The 22,512-nt window shown below is 48.0% G+C and overlaps 1 protein-coding gene across 3 annotated transcripts in view; it reads right to left on the bottom strand.

Moving 5' to 3' along the window:
- LOC106576124 (metabotropic glutamate receptor 8) overlaps positions 1–22,512 on the bottom strand; it is a 409,175-nt gene that overhangs the window by 65,111 nt on the left and 321,552 nt on the right. For all 3 annotated transcript variants that reach the window (XM_045699729.1, XM_045699728.1, XM_045699730.1), the window contains exons 4-6: positions 2,355–2,490; positions 1,979–2,133; positions 1,482–1,619 (exon numbers count right to left, since the gene is read on the bottom strand). In XM_045699729.1, the coding sequence (XP_045555685.1) occupies positions 1,482–1,619; positions 1,979–2,133; positions 2,355–2,490 (429 nt within the window). The remainder of the gene's footprint in view (positions 1–1,481; positions 1,620–1,978; positions 2,134–2,354; positions 2,491–22,512) is intronic.

The raw sequence follows: 22,512 nt of genomic DNA, 5'->3' as shown, positions 1-22,512 counted from the left end.
CAGCTGATGTGTTGTGCATTGAATACAGCTGATGTGTTGTGCATTGAAGTCCACAAGCGAAGGGAAAAGGTGAGAGGAATAGAGCGCATAGATGCGAGAAGGAATACAACGTGGCTGCTATGAAAACTAACTGTGTTTATGCGTGATCAGGGGTGTATTCATTCTTCCAATTCTGTTGAAAAACTTTTCTTAAACAGAAGCAAACGGAACAAAACAGGGATAAACATAACTGATTTTGTTCAATAGAAACTATCATTTGCAACTTGTTGGACTAATGAATATACTCTAGATCAGCTCACTGCAGGCGGTATTGCGTGTGTCGCTGTCTGTCACCTCAAATTTTTCTCTCGACCTGTGTCAATCAATCAAATGTATATATAAAGCCCTTTTTACATCAGCCAATGTCACAATGTGCTATACAGAAACCCAGCCTAAAACCCCAAACAGCAAGCAATGCAGTTGTAGAAGCACGGTGGCTAGGAAAAACTCCCTAGAAAGGCAAGAACCTAGGAAGAAACATAGATAGGAACCAGGCTCTGAGGGGTGACCAGTCCTCTTCTGGCTGTGCCGGGTGGAGATTACAACAGTACATGGCCAAGATGTTCAAACGTTCATAGATGACCAGTAGGGTCAAATAATAATAATAATCTCAATGGTTGAAGAGGGTGCAACAGGTCAGCACTTAAGGAGTAAATGTGTGCACCTATGTCGTAAACTTTCATTCATAGACTAGGTTGTAGCAACCTCATGATTGGAGTATGAATGACAGTCATCCAAAATGCTTTAGTAGAAATAAGGCCATGCTCATGAAAAAAAAATATTGTCCTCCCTCATCTTAAACAGCACCGACCGCCACTGTTCTTCATCACATGTATAAGTGGACCTTCAGGACACAGGGCTGGCGAGCTGTGATGGAGTCAGACACTGGATAACCTCCAAATGTTGTCTGTAACCAAAATATCAGCTGTGTCGACACACACCGATACACACATTGTCACTGATACACACACACCATTCTACAAGCCCACACTGCACAGACTGTGTGAACACACACTGTCACACACTGTTTCACACGCAGTTATACACACCAACAAACACTGTTCTACAAGCCCAAACTGCACAGACTGTGTACACACATTGTCACACACACTTCTCTCCAGACTCATCCATGCAGGACCAGCCAGGAGGCTCTACTGTACTCTGCATATCATTTCATGTCATTTGCACAGAGCTCTGAGCACAGAGCGGGTGTGCTGTATAGAACAAACCATTCTCCTTAGAGAGTAAAGATATCCATGCTCAATGGCTTGTGAACTTAATATTAAGTAGCCTGTCTAGGGATGATTATAGGGCATTAACTATTCTGCCACATTACCCATACTCCACTGCTTAACCACTATTCCTGGCCTACACTACCCTCCCTTCACCACTGTACTGTGCCAATACCCATCCTCCTGTGCTCCAGCGCCATTGTATCTTGCCTGTGCATTTCTTGGGGCTTCCTGGGCGTTTGCCATGCATCCCCAGCTTGCAGCCGAAGTTCTCCTCCCAGAACTCAGCGAACCACACGTTCCTCCTGTTGTTGGACAGAGAGCGGCTCCGGAAGTAACGGTCAAACGCTGTGGGGAAGAGGATGAGGAAGGAAGAGAGGAAGGGGGAGAAGATGGAGGAGAGGTAGGAGAAGAGGAGAGGAGAGGAGAGGAGAGGAGAGGAGAGGAGAGGAGAGGAGAGGAGAGGAGAGGAGAGGAGAGGAGAGGAGAGGAGAGGAGAGGAGAGGAGAGGAGAGGAGAGGAGAGGAGAGGAAAGGAAAGGAAAGGAGAGGAAAGGAGAGGAAAGGAGAGGTCAGTGAGTGACATAACACGTAAAAACAGACATGTAAACATCTGGTATGATGTGATGTCAACCTTGTTGAGGGTATACTTTGTCTTTAACTCTTTACCCTCAAAAGACTATCATCTAAAATGGTTTCTGTCTGTACCGTCCACGGAGGCTCGTTTGGGCAGGATGGTAACGGCTCCCTCAGCCACCCGCTCCTGGCCAATCACAGGAGAGATCTTGGAGCCCCAGCTGTCTGACCCCACCCACAGGAAGTGACCAGTCTGGTTGTTGTGCTTGGCCGCGTCCAGGATACGCCTGAGAGAGAGATAGAAGGAGGGAGAACGGGGGTAGGGAGAGGGGGAAGAGAAAGAGGAGGGGGAGATAAAGGAAGAGAGAGAGAAGGAGTCAGGACTGGAGTCACAACCGACACTTGGTATACCTGGGTAAAAAGGTACAGGGGTGTGTGTGTGTAGTGGTGTAGGGATAGGCTATAGCGGTGTAGTTGTGTGTTTTTTGGGGGGGGCTGTACAACATACCGTATGTCGTCCTCGTTGGCGAACATAATGACAGCCCTGGCGTTGGACGTCTCCAGCAGACGTTTGATGATCTTATCAAACTCCCCTGGCTTGGGTTCACGCGGGATCTTCAGAGACTGGGCTATACACACCCCACCTAGAGGGAGAGAGGGGAGGGAGAGAGAGAGAAAGAAAGAGAAAAAGAAGGGGAATGTTTTAGTATCTGAATCACCCTCATCAATATGAGAACATCGTAAAATAGCATTGTGACTCCCACTGCTGTGATAGAGAAAGACTGATCCTGAAGTGGCAGCCTGTTGCCTTCCTGCCAGCACACAGAGCCAGGATTTAAACAAACACCATGACAGGACATATTGGAGCGGACACACACACACACAGCCATGTTTCATATTTAATGTGGCTGTTAATAACTCACAGTGTAGTGTCGTATAATTAGCCTTGAAACGTGATACGGGGGAGTGTGTGTGAGTGTGTTGGAGTCTCCTCAGCCAGTCTCATTAAGTTCCAGGCCATTAAATGAACATCTGTGGTGTCTGTATTACTGTACTTAATCAGAGCAGCGTTCTCTCCACTCAAACACACACACACACACACACACACACACAATGCCATAGAAAAATACTAATTCGCAGCAAATGAATGCCCTCTCTACAATAATGCTTGGTCTGTTGCTTGTCACTGCAGTTGGTCTCAGAATAGGGCTACTCAATGTGTTGTACTGGGGATTGTTAGGTCATTAATAACTGTCCTATAGAGGAGAAGGGTTCCCAAAATACAGACAAAGCATCTGCCTCATCACTACGCTATTAAAGTTGTATCTTCCAGGTCAATCTATTTGACAGACGAATTCCAACAAATTCAAAATGTATTTTGAAAGAGAACATTATTCATTTCCTGTCCTGTGAGTCATTTGGCTGTTTGTCTCTTCCTTCAAACCCATCTTTCAACTCATCTCTCATGTGAACTAACCATAGTCATTACACTCGGAATAAACTCAGCCTCTATCCCAATTCAATTACCATTCATTTCATAGTGGTTTCTCTCATTTACGCTCGCAAAGCCTGGTTCCGATTTCCAAGAACTGAAAAATTGCTCTTTCATGTGGTGAAAAACTGATTACCAAAGAAAAACAAATTATTATGCACCCAGAGTTAACTTTCAAACAATTATTTTTTTAATGGATGGTACTTGTTATCGTCAACATGTAGGGACCAGTGTGAGTATGTTTTCTATGAACACACAAACACCATCGCTTACAGAGAACCCAGCATAGTACAACACCTCAGAGAGAAAGAGACACAGACAGACAGACAGACAGACAGACAGACAGACAGACAGACAGACAGACAGACAGACAGACAGACAGACAGACAGACAGACAGACAGACAGACAGACAGACAGACAGACAGACAGACAGACAGACAGACAGACAGACAGACAGACAGACAGACAGACAGACAGACAGACAGACAGACAGACAGACAGAGGGAGAGAGACAGAGAGAGAGAGGGAGAGAGAGAGACAGACAGCGACCAAGAGCGAGAGATGCCTGTGGATGACTGAGAGTATTGTAGTGCACCCTGTTGGTGACACCAGCTCCACTACAGCAGCCTAGCGGTCAGTACACCTGCCCGACAGACACACAGCTCCAAGTGAAAACCACTAACATGCTACTGAGTAAAACAATTCAGGAATATGTTTCACAGTGGGAGTTTGTGTACATACAGAGACTGAGTAGACTCTGGGTAGAAGTTGAGGCAGTAAACACACATATCTAGCATCATATCACCCCAGTGGACGATGTAGTGGGAGATACATTAATTAATTGAAACATACTCTGTAGGCTTGCTATTCCAACAGTGGCCTCCTTCTCTGGATTTCATTTTTAATCATATGATTATCAGTGCTTTATGAAACGTGACGAGTCAAAGTCTGACCATCTGACCTCCCGTGATCAGGAAGACATATACAGATGAAGTCGAAAGTTTACACACACCTTACCAAATACATTTAAACTCAGTTTTTCAAAATTCCTGACATTTAATCCAAGTAAAAATTCCCTGACTTAGGTCAGTTAGGGTCACCACTTTATTTTAAGAATGTGGAATGTCAGAATAATAGTATAGAGAATGATTGATTTCAGCTTTTATTTCTTTCATCACATTCCCAGTGGGTCAGAAGTTTACATACACTCATTTAGCATTTGGTAGCATTGCCTTTAAATTGTTTAACTTGGGTCAAACATTTCGGGTAGCCTTCCACAAGCTTCCCACAATAAGTTGGGAGAATTTTGGTCCAGTCCTCCTGACAGAGCTGGTGTAGCTGAGTCAGGTTTGTAGGCCTCCTTGCTTGCACACGCTTTTTTAGTTCTGCCCACAAATTTTCTATAGGGTTGAGGTCAGAGCTTTGTGATGGCCACTCCAATACCTTGACTTTGTTGTCCTTAAGCCATTTTTCCACAACTTTGGAAGTATGCTTGTGGTCATTGTCCATTTGGAAGACCCATTTGCGACCAAGCTTTAACTTCCTGACTGATGTCTTGAGATGTTGCTTCAATATATCCACATCATTTTCACTCCTCATGATGACGTCTATTTTGTGAAGTGCACCAGTCTCTCCTGCAGCAAAGCACCCCCACAACATGATGCTGCCACCCCCGTGCTTCACAGTTGGGATGGGGTTCTTCGGCTTGCAAGCCTCTCCCTTTTTCCTCCAAACATAATGATGGTCATTATGGCCAAACAGTTCTATTTTTACTTCATCAGACCAGAGGACATTTCTCCAAAAAGTATGATCTTTCTCCCCATGTGCAGTTGCGGTTTTGGAGCAGTGCTTCTTCCTTGCTTAGCGGCCTTTCAGGTTATGTCGATATAGGCCTCGTTTGACTGTGGATATAGATACTTTTGTACCTGTTTCCTCCAGCATCTTCACAAGGTCCTTTGCTGTTGTTCTGGGATTGACTTGCACCAAAGTACGTTCATCTTTAGGAGACAGAACCCGTCTACTCCCTGAGCGGTATGACGGCTGCATGATCCACGGTGTTTATACTTGTGTACTATTGTTTGTACAGATGAACATGGTACCTTCAGGCGTTTGGAAATTGCTCCCAAGGATGAACCAGACTTGTGGAGGTCTACACTTTATTTTCTGAGGTCTTGGCTGATTTCTTTTGATTTTCTCATGATGTCAAGCAAAGAGGCACTGAGTTTGAAGGTAGGCCTTGAAATACATCCACAGGTACACCTCCAATTGACTCAAATGATATCAATTTGCCTATCAGAAGCTTCTAAAGCATGACATAATTTTCTGGAATTTTCCAAACTGTTAAAAGCCACCGTCAACTTAGTGTATGTAAACTTCTGACCCACTAGAATTGTGATACAGTGAATTAATTATAAGTGAAATAATCTGTCTGTAAGGAATTGTTGGAAAGATTACTTGTTTCATGCACAAAGTAGATGTCCTAACCGTTTTAATGACTCCAACATAAGTGTATGTAAACTTCCGACTTCAGCTGTAGCTGGGGCCTTTATCAAGGTGTTTAACGTGCTTCTATTCCATGATAATTACATCCAGCCTGTTTCCCAACGTTGGACCACATTATCTCTTCCCAGGATAATGAACTCTCTCTCCCAATGAGTGGTTTCCCCATTCCATTACCCCACTAACATACTGAATTATGAATGCTGATGAGATCGCTGTTCTCTCCGTTCCTTCTTGTCTTTCATCTCCCCCTGCTCTCTCTCTTCCATCATTTCTGTCTTTTCCCCATTATTAAAACCCACTCTTGCAGCAGTAGTTGACCCGTGTGTGTGTGTGGTGTGTGGTGTGTGGTGCGTGTGCGTGTGCGTGTGCGGTGCGTGTTTGTGTGTGTGTGTGTGTGTGTGTGTGTGTGTGTGTGCGTGTGTGTGTGCGCGTGTGTGCGTGCCTCTCACTCTATTTCTGGTCTGTGTGGTACACAGGCAGAATAATCTGGTTTCAGAGAGAAACTGTTCATCTCCAAAAAAAAAAAAGCATAATTCAAACGGCGAATCACAACTCAGCCTTGTTTGACTTATTGAACAGTTTTATAAAAGTCAATTTCACAGTGGTAAACTGTTCTATTCTCTGTTATCTCACCTACCAATGTAATCATGTTAAGTATAAAACATTTTGTTCAGACAGAGAGAATATAATTATTTTAAACCCTTCTGAAGGATTCACCTCTATGTGTGTGCACAATAGCGTACATGCTAGTCGTGTGTGTGTGTGTGTGTGTGTGTGTGTGTGTGTGTGTGTGTGTGTGTGTGTGTCCGTGCGTGCGTGCGTGTTTGTTCTTCCTGCTGTAACATCACAAGGAGTGCTCCTTCCTGCTGGGAGGCCTGACTTCAAACAGTTCCTCCCCTATCACCTGACGGGGGGGTTCCCTCCTGCTAAGTAGAATGGCTAATAAAGTTAGCTTCAAAGCGCTAGCTGTCGAGGTGACCAGGCATTTCGTAGCGGTGGCAGTGTCTGTGTGGTGCGAGCGTGTGCGTGTGCGCGTGTGGAGGATAGAGGCAGGAGCCGTGCTGCTGATAAATCTTTCATTACGAGACATCGGTCTACAAAACCCAAGCACTTCTCATTTATCTCTCAGCCTGAATGTGGGACACCTCCACAATCACACTGACACACACCTCCAAACACACACACACACACACACACACACACACACACACACACACACACACACACACACACACACACACACACACACACGATGGATCTGTGCCACTGCAAGCTCTCTCAGACCTCCTCAGTATGGCTAAGCTTCCCACCACATCTACCGACACACACACACACACACACACACACACACAAACACACATGCTGCAGTCACAGATTTACAAAGAACACGTTCAGAGAAGCACGCACCTGAATAAGTCCACCCACACACACTCAATTAGGAAAGCTGTCTATGCAGCCCACTCATCTTCAGCTGACATATAGCCAAGGATAATAAAACATGTTATTTTGCCAGACATCTAACAGCATCTAAGAGCATCCAACATCACACACACACACACACACATCTCACACACACATCAAACAAAGATCACACACACACATGCATCAGGCTTTCAATTAACATGCAACGTCTGCAGCAGACAGACAGACGGACAGCATCATGTACTTGATGAGGTATCAAACCATGTAAACCATGTAGGCTATTCATATATCCAGGCCTAAGGTTGATACATGCATCTGGTCACCTTCCCCAAATTTCCCAGGTTTTCCAGAGATCCTGGTTGGAGGACTCTGGATTTCCTCTTTATTCTCTCCCGAGTCCAGGAATCTTCTAACCAGAACTTCTGGAGATCCAGGGAATTTGTGGAAAGTTACCGGAATTTTGCAACACTATCCGGGCCTATGGATTCACAGCACTGTTGAGTTTTTTTCTCCAGGGAGATTGTTCAAGATTGAAGACAAAATTGGACGTCTATCTATGTCCTGAGGACGTCGGGAAGTGCCTTCAAAACAGAACACTAGGGGCAACAGTCAGTGCTATTGCCATCAAATAAGCTTGGGTTTTGCTGGCGTGTTGTGATGGGGCGGCAGGATAGATGTAATCCCATGGCTCTGGATCAGAAGGTTGCGTGTTCAATCCCAGGCGTGAATGTTTTTTTTTTTTTTACCTTATCCCATACCTTATCCCTTACTTGATGTTTAACCAATGATAAATATATATACACTAGATGACTGATAGAGGGTGCTGTGTTGAAGCCACCGTTTCTCCATCTTGGCACTCCCCCACCGGTGTAAAAAATATTTTGGAATCTATAGAAATCCATTTATTAATGTCTATATACATTCTCGTATTCTATTACAGACACCTTAATGCATACCTTTCAATTATTTTATGTGAGATAAACATAAAAAAATAAATGAAAAAATATATAAAACATTTATTTAAATTTAAAAAAAAATGTATTACTAATGTTACTGTTCCCACTACAACCAAAACATACTTACAGTGCATTCGGAAAGTATTCAGACCCCTTGACTTTTTCCAAATGTTGTTACATTACAGCCTTATTCTAAAATTGATATATATATATATATCCTCATCAATCTACACAAAATACACACAATACACCATAATGACAAAGTGGAAACAGGTTTAAATATAAAAAATATGAGACTCAGATGCATCCTGTTTCCATTGATCATCCTTGAGATGTTTCTACAACTTGATTGGAGTCCACCTGTGGTAAATTCAATTGATTGGACATGATTTGGAAAGGCACACACCTGTCTATATAAGGTCCCACAGTTGACAGTGCATGTCAGAGCAAAACCAAACTATGAGGTCGAAGGAATCGTCCATAGAGCTCCGAGACAGGATTGTGTCAAGGCACAGATCTGGGGAAGGGTACCAAAAAAATGTGTGCAGCGGCCTGCCGGGTGGCGCAGTGGTCTAAGGCAGTGCTAGCTGTGCCACCAGAGATTCTGGGTTCGAGTCCAGGCTCTGTCGCAGCCGGGAGGCCCATGGGGCGGTGCACAATTGGCCCAGCGTCGTCCGGGTTAGGGAGGGTTTGGCTAGCAGGCATATCCTTGTCTCATCACACACTAGTGACTCCTGTGGCGGGCCGGGCGCAGTGCACACTGACCAGGTCGCCAGGTGTACGGTGTTTCCTCCGACACATTGGTACGGCTGGCTTCCGGGTTGGATGGGCATTGTGTCAAGAAGCAGTGCGACTTGGTTGGGTTGTGTTTCGGAGGACGTACGGCCTCTCGATCTTCGCCTCTCCTGAGTCAGTACGGGAGTTGCAGCGATGAGACAAGACTGTAACTACTACCAACTGGGGAGAAAAAAATTATAATAATAAATAAAAAAATGTCTGCAGCATTGAAGGTCCAGAAGAACACAGTGGCCTGCATTATTCTTAAATGGAAGAAGTTTGAAACCACCAAGACTCTTCCTAAAGCTGGCTGCCCGGCCAAACTGAGCAATCGGGGAAGAAGGGCCTTGGTCTGGGAAGTGACCAATAACCCAATAGTCACTCTGAGAGAGTTCCTCTGTGGAGATGGGAGAACCTTCCAGAAGGGCAACCATCTCTGCAGCACCCCACCAATCAGGCCTTTATGGTAGAGTGGCCAGACGGAAGCCACTCCTCAGTAAAAGGCACATGACAGCCCGACTTATGTAAATGTCATATTTTATACCTTTGCAAACATTTCTAATAACCAGTTTTGCTTTATCATTATGGGGTGATTGATGAGAGTGAAAAAAACGATTTAATACATTTTAGAATAAGGCTGTAACGTTACAAAATGTGGAAAAAGTCAAGGGGTCTGAATACTTTCCGTATGCACTGTAAATACATTTTTTGTCCTTGAAACATTTAATTCAAATACTGTAGAATTCCATTCATTCCTATGGAGGACTGCTCCTAATGGGAAGTGCCAATATGGCCGACCGGTGGCTTCCAAGCCTCTCAATGGCCAATACATACAGTAGCATCAGCAATCCAGGGATTATATACACATCATTGGTTTTAACCCTATCCCAAACCTTAACCCTTTGGAATGAGTGCCTAAATTTAACCCTTATCTTTGTAATTTGACGTTTGAAGAAATAGAATGCTGCAGAGCAGGAGAAACGTAGACATTTGACGTTTGGAGCAGGTGGATGAACATCTAATTCTACAGTGAGACTGTGAGAGCTTGTTGTTTTTCTCTGCCTGGTAGTTAATTGATTACAGGACAGTATTACAATGGTAGCAGCTGCATTTCCTCTCTCTCCCACACATAAACAACACATCAGCACCAGTGGCGGTCAGTGACGTTCATGATGAGGAGGACGATTTTTGGCCATATTTCTATCACAGCATGTTGGATGACTGTCATTCATATTCCATTCACCCAGTTCAATGTAACATCGATAGGTTTAGGCTACTACATGATACTCACATTTTCCCTATACCCATCATGAGGTTGCTACAACCTAGCCTATGAATGAAAGTTTACAACAGGTCGAGAGAAAAATTGGAGATGACAGACAGTGGCACATTCAATACCACCTTGCACACTCTTGCCTGCATCTAGCTGATCTAGGGTGTAATCATTAGTCCAACAGTTGCAAACGAGAGTTTCTATTGGATACATTCAGGTATTTTTATCCCTGTTTCTTTAGCTTTCGTCTAAGAAATGTTTTTCAACAGAATCGGCGGAATGAATACACCCCTGATCATAGCAGCCACATTGTATAAATTCTAGCCTCTATGCACTCTCCTCCTCTCACCTTTCACTTAGTTTGTGGACTTCAAACAACACATCAGCTGTATGTGACCAGGTGAAAAAACCTTTCCAAGCCAAACCGTGTCATAACCGCTACACACAGACTACATCATTGTCACCCTATTAGCTAAAGTAACGTCCTAGTCAACATAGCTAATAGAACTAACGTGTTAGTAAACCCACTACAGTCTTGCAGTAACGTTACAGTGTATAGTCATTAAGCTCAGGTGGCAATAAATGAATAAAACCAAAAGCTTACCTTGACGTGGAAGAATTTCAGTGTTGTGTTGGATAATCATAGCCAGCTAGCTAAGATAGCATCCCTCTGTTTGAGCCAGGTGTTTGAGTAACTAAACTAGCCATCTGCATTTGCTAGCTAAATAACTGAAACTGAAAGCGATTTTTTTTTTTGCAAAATTCTCTCTCTTGCTTCTCCTTCGTTTAAAAAAATGTAATTTGTTGAAAACTGTTCAACTATTGTCTTTCTCACTCTTTGAGTCTCCAACTCACTACATTTTATGCCCTGCATTGCCAGCTCGCTGTAGCATATGCTTTCAATAATAGATTCATTCTCTGATCCTTTGATTGGGTGGACAACATGTCATTTCATGCTGCAAGAGCTCTGATAGGTTGGAGGACGTCCTTTGGACGTTGTCATAATTACTGTGTAAGTCTATGGAAGTGGGTGAGAACCAAGAGCCTCCTAGGTTTTGTAATGAAGTCAATGTACAAAGAGAAGCTAGCTGTCCTCCAGCTACACCATGGTTCTACCCTACAGAGTGCTGTTGAGGCTAATGTACACCTTCATTGCAAAACTGTGTTTCAATCAATTATTTGGTGATGTGAATATATTTAGTAGAGTTATTTTTAGGAAATTCACTGAGGAGGATGGTCCTCCCCTTCCTCCTCTGAGGAGCCTCCACTGATCAACACATACACGCTGTCACGGGTACTTAGGGCAGGAGGAAGGAGTAGAGTCAAATGCAGGAGATATCGTCCAGTAGCTCGAAGTTTATTCACACCCAAACACTAGGTGATCAAAAGGCACTGGGAGTGCACAATACCCAAAAGGGAAACAGGTAATCCACAAAGGGAAAATCACGCACGGGGCGCAGCCCGGCGAGAAAATAAATCCTCCAATATAAAAACGATAGAGAAGACACGGCCACAGCGTAAACCCGCTGACAAACAAACAATCCCGCACAACACACAACCCCAAAGGAACAAACTAAATACCCCCCCACTAATGACAGAAATGACAACAGGTGCAGACCTAGACAGACAAAACACAATGAACACAGAAACACAGATCGGCGGCAGCTAGTAGACCGGCGACGACGACCGGCGAGCGCCGCCCGGCCGAGGAGGGGCACCATTTTCTGTGGATACTGTGACAGTACCCCTCCCCTGACGCGCGGCTCCCGCAGCGCGCCGACGCCAGCCTCGGGGACGACCCGGAGGGCGAGGCGCCGGCCGGTCCGGACGGAGACGATGGAACTCCTGGAGCATAGTGGGATCCAAAATGTCCTCCACCGGAACCCAGCACCTCTCCTCCGGGCCGTACCCCTCCCAGTCCACGAGGTACTGCAGGCCCCCTACCCGACGCCGGGAGTCCAGGATGACCCGGACTGTGTACGCCGGGGCCCCCCCGATGTCCAGGGGGGGCGGAGGGACCTCCCGCACCTCAGCGTTCTGCAGTGGACCAGCTACCACCGGCCTGAGGAGAGACACATGAAACGAGGGGTTAATGCGGTAATATGAAGGGAGTTGTAACCTATAACACACCTCGTTTATTCTCCTCAGGACTTTGAACGGCCCCACAAATCGCGGACCCAGCTTCCGGCAGGGCAGGCGGAGGGGCAGGTTCCGGGTCGAGAGCCAGACTCTATCCCCTGGATTGTATACGGGAGCCTCACTGCAGCGGCAGTCAGCGCTCTACTTCTGTCGCCCGATAGCCCGCCTCAGGCACTCCTGGACAGCCCTCCAGGTCTCCTGAGAGCGCTGTACCCATTCCTCCACCGCAGGGGCCTCCGTCTGGCTCTGCTGCCAAGGCACCAGGACCGGCTGATAACCTAATACAACTTGAAAAGGTGACAAGTTAGTGGAGGAGTGGCGTTGAGAGTTCTGGGCCATCTCGGCCCATGGCACGAACCTCGACCACTCCCCTGGCCGGTCCTGGCAATATGACCGCAGAAACCTGCCCACATCCTGGTTGATGCGTTCTACCTGCCCATTACTCTCGGGGTGGAAACCCGAGGTCAGGCTGACCGAGACCCCAGCCTCTCCATAAACGACCTCCACACTCTGGAGGTGAACTGGGGACCCCGATCAGATACGATGTCCTCGGGCACCCCGTAGTGCCGGAAGACATGGGTGAATAGGGCCTCCGCGGTCTGTAGGGCCGTAGGAAGACCGGGCAACGGGAGCAGACGGCAGGACTTCGAGAACCGATCCACAACAACCAGGATCGTCGTGTTCCCCTGAGGTGGCGGGAGATTAGTTAGGAAATCCACCGAGAGGTGAGACCAAGGTCGCTGTGGAACGGGGAGGGGCTGTAGTTTCCCTCGAGGCAGGTGCCTAGGAGCCTTGCACTGGGTGCACACCGAACAGGAAGAGACATAGTGTCTTACATCCTCAGCCAAGGTGGGCCACCAGTACTTCCCTTTCAGGCCTCGCACTGTCCGTTCCATCCCAAGATGACCCGAGGAGGGTAAAGTGTGGGCCCATCGGATCAGGCGATCGCGAACACCAAGCGGAACGAACCTCAGACCCGCGGGACATTGAGGCGGAATCGGTTCTGACTGAACCGCCCGCTCGATGTCCGCATCCACCTCCCATACCACCGGCGCCACTAGACAGGACGCAGGGAGTATGGGAGCGGGATCGATGGTCCTCTCCTCGGTGTCATAGAGACGCGACAGTGCGTCGGCCTTCCGGTTCCGAGAACCCGGAATGTATGAAAGGGTGAACTGGAACCTAGTAAAGAACATAGCCCACCTGGCTTGACGAGGATTCAGTCTCCTCGCTTCCCGGATGTACTCCAGGTTACGGTGGTCGGTCCAGATGAGAAAAGGGTGACATGCCCCCTCAAGCCAATGTCTCCACACTGTCAAAGCCTTGACCACAGCTAACAACTCCCTGTCCCCCACATCGTAGTTGCGCTCCGCCGGGCTAAGCTTCCTAGAAAAGAAAGCGCAGGGGCGGAGCTTCAGAGGAGCGCCCGAACGCTGTGACAGAACTGCTCCTACCCCAGCTTCGGACGCGTCCACCTTCACTACGAATGGCAAAGAGGGATCCGGATGCACCAGTACCGGAGCGTCAGTAAACAGAACCTTCAGATGACGGAAGGCCCTGTCCGCCTCCGCCGACCACCGCAGCCGCACCGGACCCCCCTTCAGCAGTGAGGTAATGGGAGCTGCCACCTGACCAAAACCCCGGATAAACCTCCGGTAATAATTGGCGAACCCCAAAAACCGTTGCACCTCCTTCACCGTGGTAGGGGTAGGCCAATTACGCACAGCCGTAACGCGGTCACATTCCATCACCACCCCTGTGGTGGAAATGCGATATCCTAGGAAAGAGACGGCTCGTTTGGAGAACTCACATTTCTCAGCCTTGACGTATAGGTTATGCTCCAGCAGCCGCCCAAGCACTCTGCGCACCAGAGCCACATGCTCGGCACGGGTGGCGGAGTAGATCAAGATGTCATCGATGTACACCACCACCCCCTGTCCGAGCATGTCTCGGAGAACCTCGTCCACAAAGGATTGGAAGACAGCGGGAGCATTTTTTAACCCATATGGCATGACGAGGTACTCATAATGGCCAGATGTGGTACTAAATGCGGTTTTCCACTCGTCTCCCTCTCGGATACGCACCAGATTATACGCACTCCTGAGATCTAGTTTGGTGAAGAAGCGTGCCCCGTGGAATGACTCCACTGCCGTAGCAATGAGAGGTGGTGGGTAACTGAACCCCACTGTGATGGAATTTAGACCTCTATAGTCAATACACGGGCGCAGGCCTCCCTCCTTCTTCTTCACAAAAAAGAAACTCGAGAAGACGGGTGATTTAGATGGCCGTATGTATCCCTGTCTCAAGGACTCCGTGACGTATGTCTCCATAGCCACCGTCTCCTCCTGAGACACATGACTCCTAGGAAGGACCGCGTCAGCTTGGAGATTTATCGCACAATCCCCCTGTTGATGGGGTGGTAATTGAGTCGCCTTCGTTTTACTGAAGGCGATAGCCAAATCGGCATATTCAGAAGGAATGTGCACGGTAGAGACTTGGTCTGGACTCTCCACCGTGGTTGCACCGATGGAAACTCCTACACACCTACCTGAGCACTCCCTTGACCACCCCTTAAGAGCCCTCTGTCTCCACGAAATCTGAGGGTTGTGAGTGGCAAGCCAGGGGAGTCCCAGTACCACCGGAAACGCCGGGGAGTCGATGAGGTATAGGCTGATACGTTCCACATGACCCCCCCACGTCGTCATAACCAGTGGCACAGTAACCTCCCCTACTTGGCCGGACCCTAGCGGTCCAATATCTAGGGCGTGCACAGGGAAGGGGTGGTCCAGCTGAACCAGGGGAATCCCTAACCTATTAGCGACCCCACGGTCCATAAAACTCCCAGCTGCACCTGAATCGACTAGTGCCTTATACTGGGAGTGAGGGGAAAAATTGGGAAAACAAACAGAAGTGTACATGTGGTCGACAGGGGGCTCTGGGTGTGTCTGGTGCTGACTCACCTGGGGGGGTTGATGTAGTGCTCTGCCTGCCCTCCGGACTCCTGGGGGGACCCCTCCAGCACCGGTCCGCAGTGTGTCCTCTGCGTCCACAGTGGGTGCAGGAGAGGCCCCCCCCTCCGGTCTTCCTCGGAGCAGCTCCTCCTATCTCCATGGGCAGTGGAGCAGGAGGGCTGGGAGGTGGAATGAACAGACCCCGACTAGAACGTCCCCGGGTAGCCAGTAGGTGGTCCAGCCTGATGGATAAATCCACCAGCTGGTCGAGGGTGATGGCGTGGTCCCTACAAGCCAGCTCCCGACGGACATCCTCATTTAGACTGCAGCGATAGTGATCCATCAGGGCCCGCTCATTCCACCCCGATCCCGCAGCGAGAGTCCGGAACTCCAAGGCGAAGTCCTGAGCGCTCCTCGTCCCCTGTCTCAAATGAAACAGTCTCTCACCCGCCGCCTTGCCCTCCGGGGGATGATCGAATACCGCCCGGAAGCGACGGGTGAACTCCGGGTAGTCGCCCCGAGCCGAGTCTGGGCCCTCCCAAACCGCGTTGGTCCATTCCAGGGCTCTACCCGTAAGACAGGAGACGAGGACGCTCACTTTCTCCTCATCGGAGGGAGAGGGGCGGACGGTCGCCAGGTACAGTTCGATTTGGAGTAAGAACCCCTTACACCCAGCGGCCGTCCCATCAAATTCCCTCGGTGGCGTAATCCAAATCCCACTCGAGCCCACTTCAGGGGGTGTCGGTAGGGGCGCCAGCTGAGCCACTGGAGCTGGTCTGGTGGAGGAGGTACCTCTCTCCCAGCTCTCCAGTCGGGTCAGTACTTGGTCCATCGCCGAGCCTAGGCGGTGGAGGAGGCTGGCGTGCTGCGACACCTGCTCAGCTACTGAAGTTGCTTCGGGTCCTGCTGACTCCATAATAATTGGTGGTGCGGGATTCTGTCACGGGTACTTAGGGCAGGAGGAAGGAGTAGAGTCAAATGCAGGAGATATCGTCCAGTAGCTCGAAGTTTATTCACACCCAAACACTAGGTGATCAAAAGGCACTGGGAGTGCACAATACCCAAAAGGGAAACAGGTAATCCACAAAGGGAAAATCACGCACGGGGCGCAGCCCGGCGAGAAAATAAATCCTCCAATATAAAAACGATAGAGAAGACACGGCCACAGCGTAAACCCGCTGACAAACAAACAATCCCGCACAACACACAACCCCAAAGGAACAAACTAAATACCCCCCCACTAATGACAGAAATGACAACAGGTGCGGACCTAGACAGACAAAACACAATGAACACAGAAACACAGATCGGCGGCAGCTAGTAGACCGGCGACGACAACCGGCGAGCGCCGCCCGGCCGAGGAGGGGCACCATTTTCTGTGAATACTGTGACACACGCAAACACATCCACACACACACACACATACACACACATACACACACAAATATCAACACACATACATACATACATACATACATACACAAACAATGCAACTGAGGATCCTCTCTCTCCCACACACACAAACATCATTAGCACGGCTCTAAATACTCACATTGGTTTATAAAAGGATAAAGTTTACTTCCGTGCCACATTTAGCTACATGCCCCGGGGTGAGGAGCATGGGCCTTTGAAGTAGCTGGTGCAATTGGTGTGTGTGTGCGTTTGGCATGGGTGCCTGTGTGTTGTGCTTGTGTGTGTGTGTACAGTGAGAGTGGTGAGTGTGTGTGTCTTTGTTTTTGTGTCGGTGTGTTGTCTGCATCAAACAGAAAATCTCCTCTTTCTCGCTTCATATCTCTCTCCATCTCTCTCCCTCTCCCTCTCTCCCTCTCCCTCTCTCCCTCTCTCCCTCTCTCAGACAGTAGGTCTGTGTGTCTGGGGAGGACTGTGGAGTCTTGTCATCATCATTGAACTCTAGCCGTCTGGCTGATGTCAGCCGCTTTCTGTGATCTGAGGGGAGGCCAGAGGGAGAAGAAAGGCAAGGGGGAGAGAGCTGTGTGCTGTGAGGAGAGGAGAGGAGAGAGGGAGAGGCAAGGCAAAGGGGAGAGATCTATATGCTGTGAGGAGAGGAGAGAGGGAGGTAAAGGAAAGAGTGTGGGGGAGAAGGGGTAGAGGTGTAGAGGAGGAGAAGAGGAAAGAGGTGGAGAGGGAGTGTGGGGGTGAGGGGAAGAAGAGGGAGAGAGGGCGAAAGGCCGGAGAGGGGGAGAAGGGAGAGGTACTGAGAGAACAGAGGAGATTAAACTCCTGGCACAGGGCAGGATACTAGACACCACCCAGAAACAGAGCAATGTTACTGCATCTATAGGTTGCCTTAATGCCAATCGGGCTTTCAGTCCTCAGACCATGTTATCAATAGTTCTGATCGGTCAGATCAATCTTCCTCTGATCCCCTGGCCAAGGGGAGAAAGTGAGGGGGAAATAGAGAGGCTCTAGAAGGGGGATGTCAGGTGTTGAGTGGGGGGATATGCAGTATTTTGGAGTCCAGTCACAGCTGAACGGCTGAGGTGCCGTGGTGCTGAAGGTCATCTACAAGCCTGGGTTTAGACCGTTTTCCTCTCCTCCTCATCCCTCTCTCTTTTTCTCCTAGGTGGATGCATCCCCCAGTGAACTGGAGGGATTTCTAGCTACAGGGGCAAGGAGGTCACACAAATTCCCATCACCTCTGCCTGCTTAATGTCCCGAGTCTTGTCTTGGAGGCAGAACTGAGATGTTTCCGCTAGATGGGCCAGCTGCAAAGTCAAAATTGGCTGTATTGTAAAAATGTATGTAAACAAAACTGTGCTTTTGGGTCTTAATTTAACGTTAGGGTTGGGCATTAGTGTTAGCAGTGTGGTTAAGGTTAGATTTAAGGTTAAATTTGAAACTATGCTAGCTAGTGACCAGTCTACAGAGCTGCCTCCAAAAAGATTCATGACAAAAAAACGCTAACCTGCGTTTCAGACTTGCCCACAAAGCATAACCCAGCTTTAGGAACAGCTGCTCTTTCTGTGACATAGAATGACCATGGGAAATCCAGCTGAAAGCTATGATCCCCTATTGATGTCACGTGTTAAATCCACTTCAATCAGTGTAGATGAAGGGGAGGAGACGGGTTAAAGAAGGCTTTTTAAGCCTTGAGACAATTGAGACATGGATTGTGTATTGTGTGCCATTCAGAGGGCGAATGGGCCAGACAGATGTTTTAAGTGCCCGTGAACGGGGTGTGACAATAGGTGCCAGGCACGTCGGTTTGAGTGTGTCACAAAAAATGCAACACTGCAGGTTTTTTCATGCTCAACAGTTTCCTGTGTATCAACAATGGTCCACCACACAAAGGATATCCAGCCAACTTGACACAACTGTGGGAAGCATTGGAGTCAACATGGGCCAGCATCCCTGTTGAATGCTTTCGAAAACCTTGAAGAGTCCATTCCCCGACGAATTGAGGCTGTTCTGAGTGCAAAAGGGAGTGCCGCTCAATATTAGGAAGGTGTTCCTAATGTTTTGTACACTCAGTGTATATGCTCTCTTACACACATACACAGAGGAAAGGAGAGGGGAGGAGAACCCAGGTCAGTCTGGGTGAAAGAGATTACCGTCTGTCCGCTTTGCATCTGAAAGGTCAGTAGACATATTACAGCTGTGCTCTACTTCCTACAGTTGGCTTTACAGCTGACTAAAGGTGATGATCCGGACCAGCAGTATTAGCTATGGCTTTAATATCAGATACACAGCCTTACTATCACACACACACACACACACACACACACACACACACACACACACACACACACACACACACACACACACACACACACACACACACACACACACACACACACACACACACACACACACACACACACACACACACACACACACACACACACTCCTATCAGACAGAACACCCATCAAGCTCAGATCCACAGATGAAATGGTTTCTTGGGATGAGATGGTGCCATCCTCTCCCCCACTCTCTCTTTAAATCTCGTCTCCCTTTCCCCGCTTTCTCTCCCTTCTCCCGCTCTCTCACTTCCCTCACCTCTCCTCAACTCACCCCACCACCCCAAGACAAACCGTAGCCCTCGCCTCCAACCTTTCCGGTGAGGCAGGAGGAGGCGAGGAACGATTGAGAGGAACCCACCCCAATCTGAGAGAGACCATTATCGACCATCAACCCCACCACACATACTGGGATATATAAACATAACATCAATATAACAACACATTATCACCACCACACAGTGACTGACTGGAAAATACAAGCCTGGTAATAAAAAACATCATTTGTCTCTATTAAAATCTCTGCATGTCTCTCTCCCAAAGCAGAGCAGAGAGGAGCGAGAGGTGGATGTACGCCATTTGAATGGAGATGGAGCCACTGCCTATTGTTTCTGATAACATCACTGTGATTACCGCAAACATGCTGCTGAATAGCATCGTAAAGAACCAGCCCAGTGAATCCATTATGGCCGTCGCTAAGAGTGCTACGCTACGTTCACCTGCTACCCGCTACCATTGTGTGTTATGCTAATGTGGCGCTAGCGAGATTGATGGGGTGTTAACATTGTATGGACTATTCAAATATTGATATTTCGGTTGTGCATGGGCTCTTTCTCCATTGTGGAGGGAGATGGAGGGAGAGGGGAAGGGAGGTCAATAGATTCATTCATTATGCCATTTTGAATCTTAACCTCAAATTACTTTATCTGACGCTGGATAGAGTACATTTGTTGAAACACCTTGGACTGGAAATATTACTATGAACTTATTTAAACTGTCAAGGTTAAGAGATAGAGGGGGGAGAGAGTGAAAGGAGAGGGGGCAGAAAAGAGTGGGCGGAGAGAAATAGTTAAAGCTCTTCTAATCTATACTGTCGATAAATGCTGAGTATGGAAGCATCAATGATAATGTACTTGACAGGATTCCAAGGAATGGATTGAGAAAGAGAGAGGCAGGGCTCTGTGCTGGGCTGTGTATCAATGTTGTACTGAGGGTCTCTCTCTTTCTCTTTCCCTCTCTCCCCGTCTGCCCTTGATCCCCGCTGTAAACTGAAAGGTAGCATCCCGCTGTTCGAACAACTCCCCTGATCTACCCTCCATCCCGCACTCCCTCTTTTTCTCTCATCCTTTTCCCCAAAGATATGCTGTATACGCCAGCCCAGCTCTATCACTGATGCTGCCTCTCTCTCTCTCTCTCTCTCTCTCTCTCTCTCTCTCTCTCTCTCTCTCTCTCTCTCTCTCTCTCTCTCTCTCTCTCTCTCTCTCCCTCCCTCCCTCCCGGGTATCAGTTGCTGTGCGTCTCGTCACTCTTTCAATCTCAGGAACACTTGCCAGTATTTTCTAATCCATTCCCCTCTGTCTATGTGCCTGCCTGCCTGCCTGTCTGTCTCTCTCACACACACACACACACACACACACACACACACACACACACACACACACACACACACACACACACACACACACACACACACACACACACACACACACACTACCTCCCTCTGTGCCAGGTGCTCACCAGTGTACATTACCTTCCATGCACTTGTCATCTAACACGCTTGGCACACACACACACGATGGGATGTGTGTTTGCCTGATGATTTTTGAACAGAGGCATCTCTGTTTGGCAAACCGAGAGAGGGAGAGAAAGAGAGGGATGGATGGATGGAGAGAGAGAGAATGGTAGAGCTAAATGACCTCTGAGACAGTATTGGCATTTGGTTTAACTTTAATAAGGTCAAAGTGGGAGGCAGTGAAATGAGAGAGAGAGGAGGGAGTAGGGGAATACCCTGAGTAGAGAGAGAGGAGGGAGAAGTATAATACCCTGAGTAGAGAGAGAGGAGGGAGTAGTATAATACCCTGAGTAGAGAGAGAGGAGGGAGAAGTATAATACCCTGAGTAGAGAGAGAGGAGGGAGTAGTATAATACCCTGAGTAGAGAGAGAGGAGGGAGTAGGGGAATACCCTGAGTAGAGAGAGAGGAGGGAGAAGTATAATACCCTGAGTAGAGAGAGAGGAGGGAGTAGGGGAATACCCTGAGTAGAGAGAGAGGAGGGAGTAGTATAATACCCTGAGTAGAGAGAGAGGAGGGAGTAGTATAATACCCTGAGAGTAGAGAGAGAAAGGAGGGAGGAGTATAATACCCTGAGAGTAGAGAGAGAGGAGGGAGTAGTATAATACCCTGAGAGTAGAGAGAGAGGAGGAAGTAGTAAAATACCCTGAGAGCAGAGAGAGAGGAGGGAGTAGTATAATACCCTGAGAGTAGAGAGAGAGGAGGGAGTAGTATAATACCCTGAGAGAAGAGAAGAGAGAGAGGAGGGAGTAGTATATTACACTGAGAGTAGAGAGAGAGGAGAGAGTAGTATAATACCCTGAGAGTAGAGAGAGAGGAGGGAGTAGTATAATACCCTGAGAGTAGAGAGAGAGGAGGGAGTAGTATAATGCCCTGAGAAGAGAGAGAGAGGAGGGAGTAGTATAATACCCTTAGAGGAGAGAGAGAGGAGGGAGTAGTATAATACCCTGAGAGTAGAGAGAGAGGAGGGAGTAGTATAATACCCTGCGAGTAGAGAGAGATGAGGGAGTAGTATAATACCCTGAGAGTGGAGAGAGAGAGGAGGGAGTAGTATAATAACCTGAGTGTCGAGAGAGAGGAGGGAGTAGTATAATACCCTGAGAGGAGAGAGAGAGGAGGGAGTAGTATAATACCCTGAGAGTAGAGAGAGAGGAGGGAGTAGTATTTTACCCGTAGAGGAGAGAGGAGGGAGTAGTATAATACCCTGAGAGGAGAGAGAGAGGGGAGGGAGTAGTATAATACCCTTGGAGGAAAGAGGAGGGAGTAGTATAATACCCTGAGAGGAGAGAGAGAGGGGAGGGAGTAGTATAATACACTGAGAGTAGAAAGAGAGGAGGTAGTACTATAATACCCTAAGAGTAGAGAGAGAGGAGGGAGTAGTAAAATACCCTGAGATGAGAGAAAGAGAGTAGGGAGTAGTATAATACCCTGAGAGTAGAGAGAGAGAGGAGGAAGTAGTATAATACCCTGAGAGGCGAGAAAGAGGAGGGAGTAGTATAATACCCTGAGAGAGGAGGGAGTAGTATAGTACCCGAAAAGGAGAGAGGAGGGAGAAGTATATTACCCTGAGAGGAGAGAGAGAGGAGGGAGTAGTATAACACCCT

Source organism: Salmo salar, chromosome ssa17 (assembly GCF_905237065.1).
Source record: "Salmo salar chromosome ssa17, Ssal_v3.1, whole genome shotgun sequence".
Lineage (NCBI taxonomy): Eukaryota > Metazoa > Chordata > Actinopteri > Salmoniformes > Salmonidae > Salmo > Salmo salar.
Note: the sequence above shows the minus strand (reverse complement) of the source record. Positions and strands in the feature narration are given on the sequence as shown.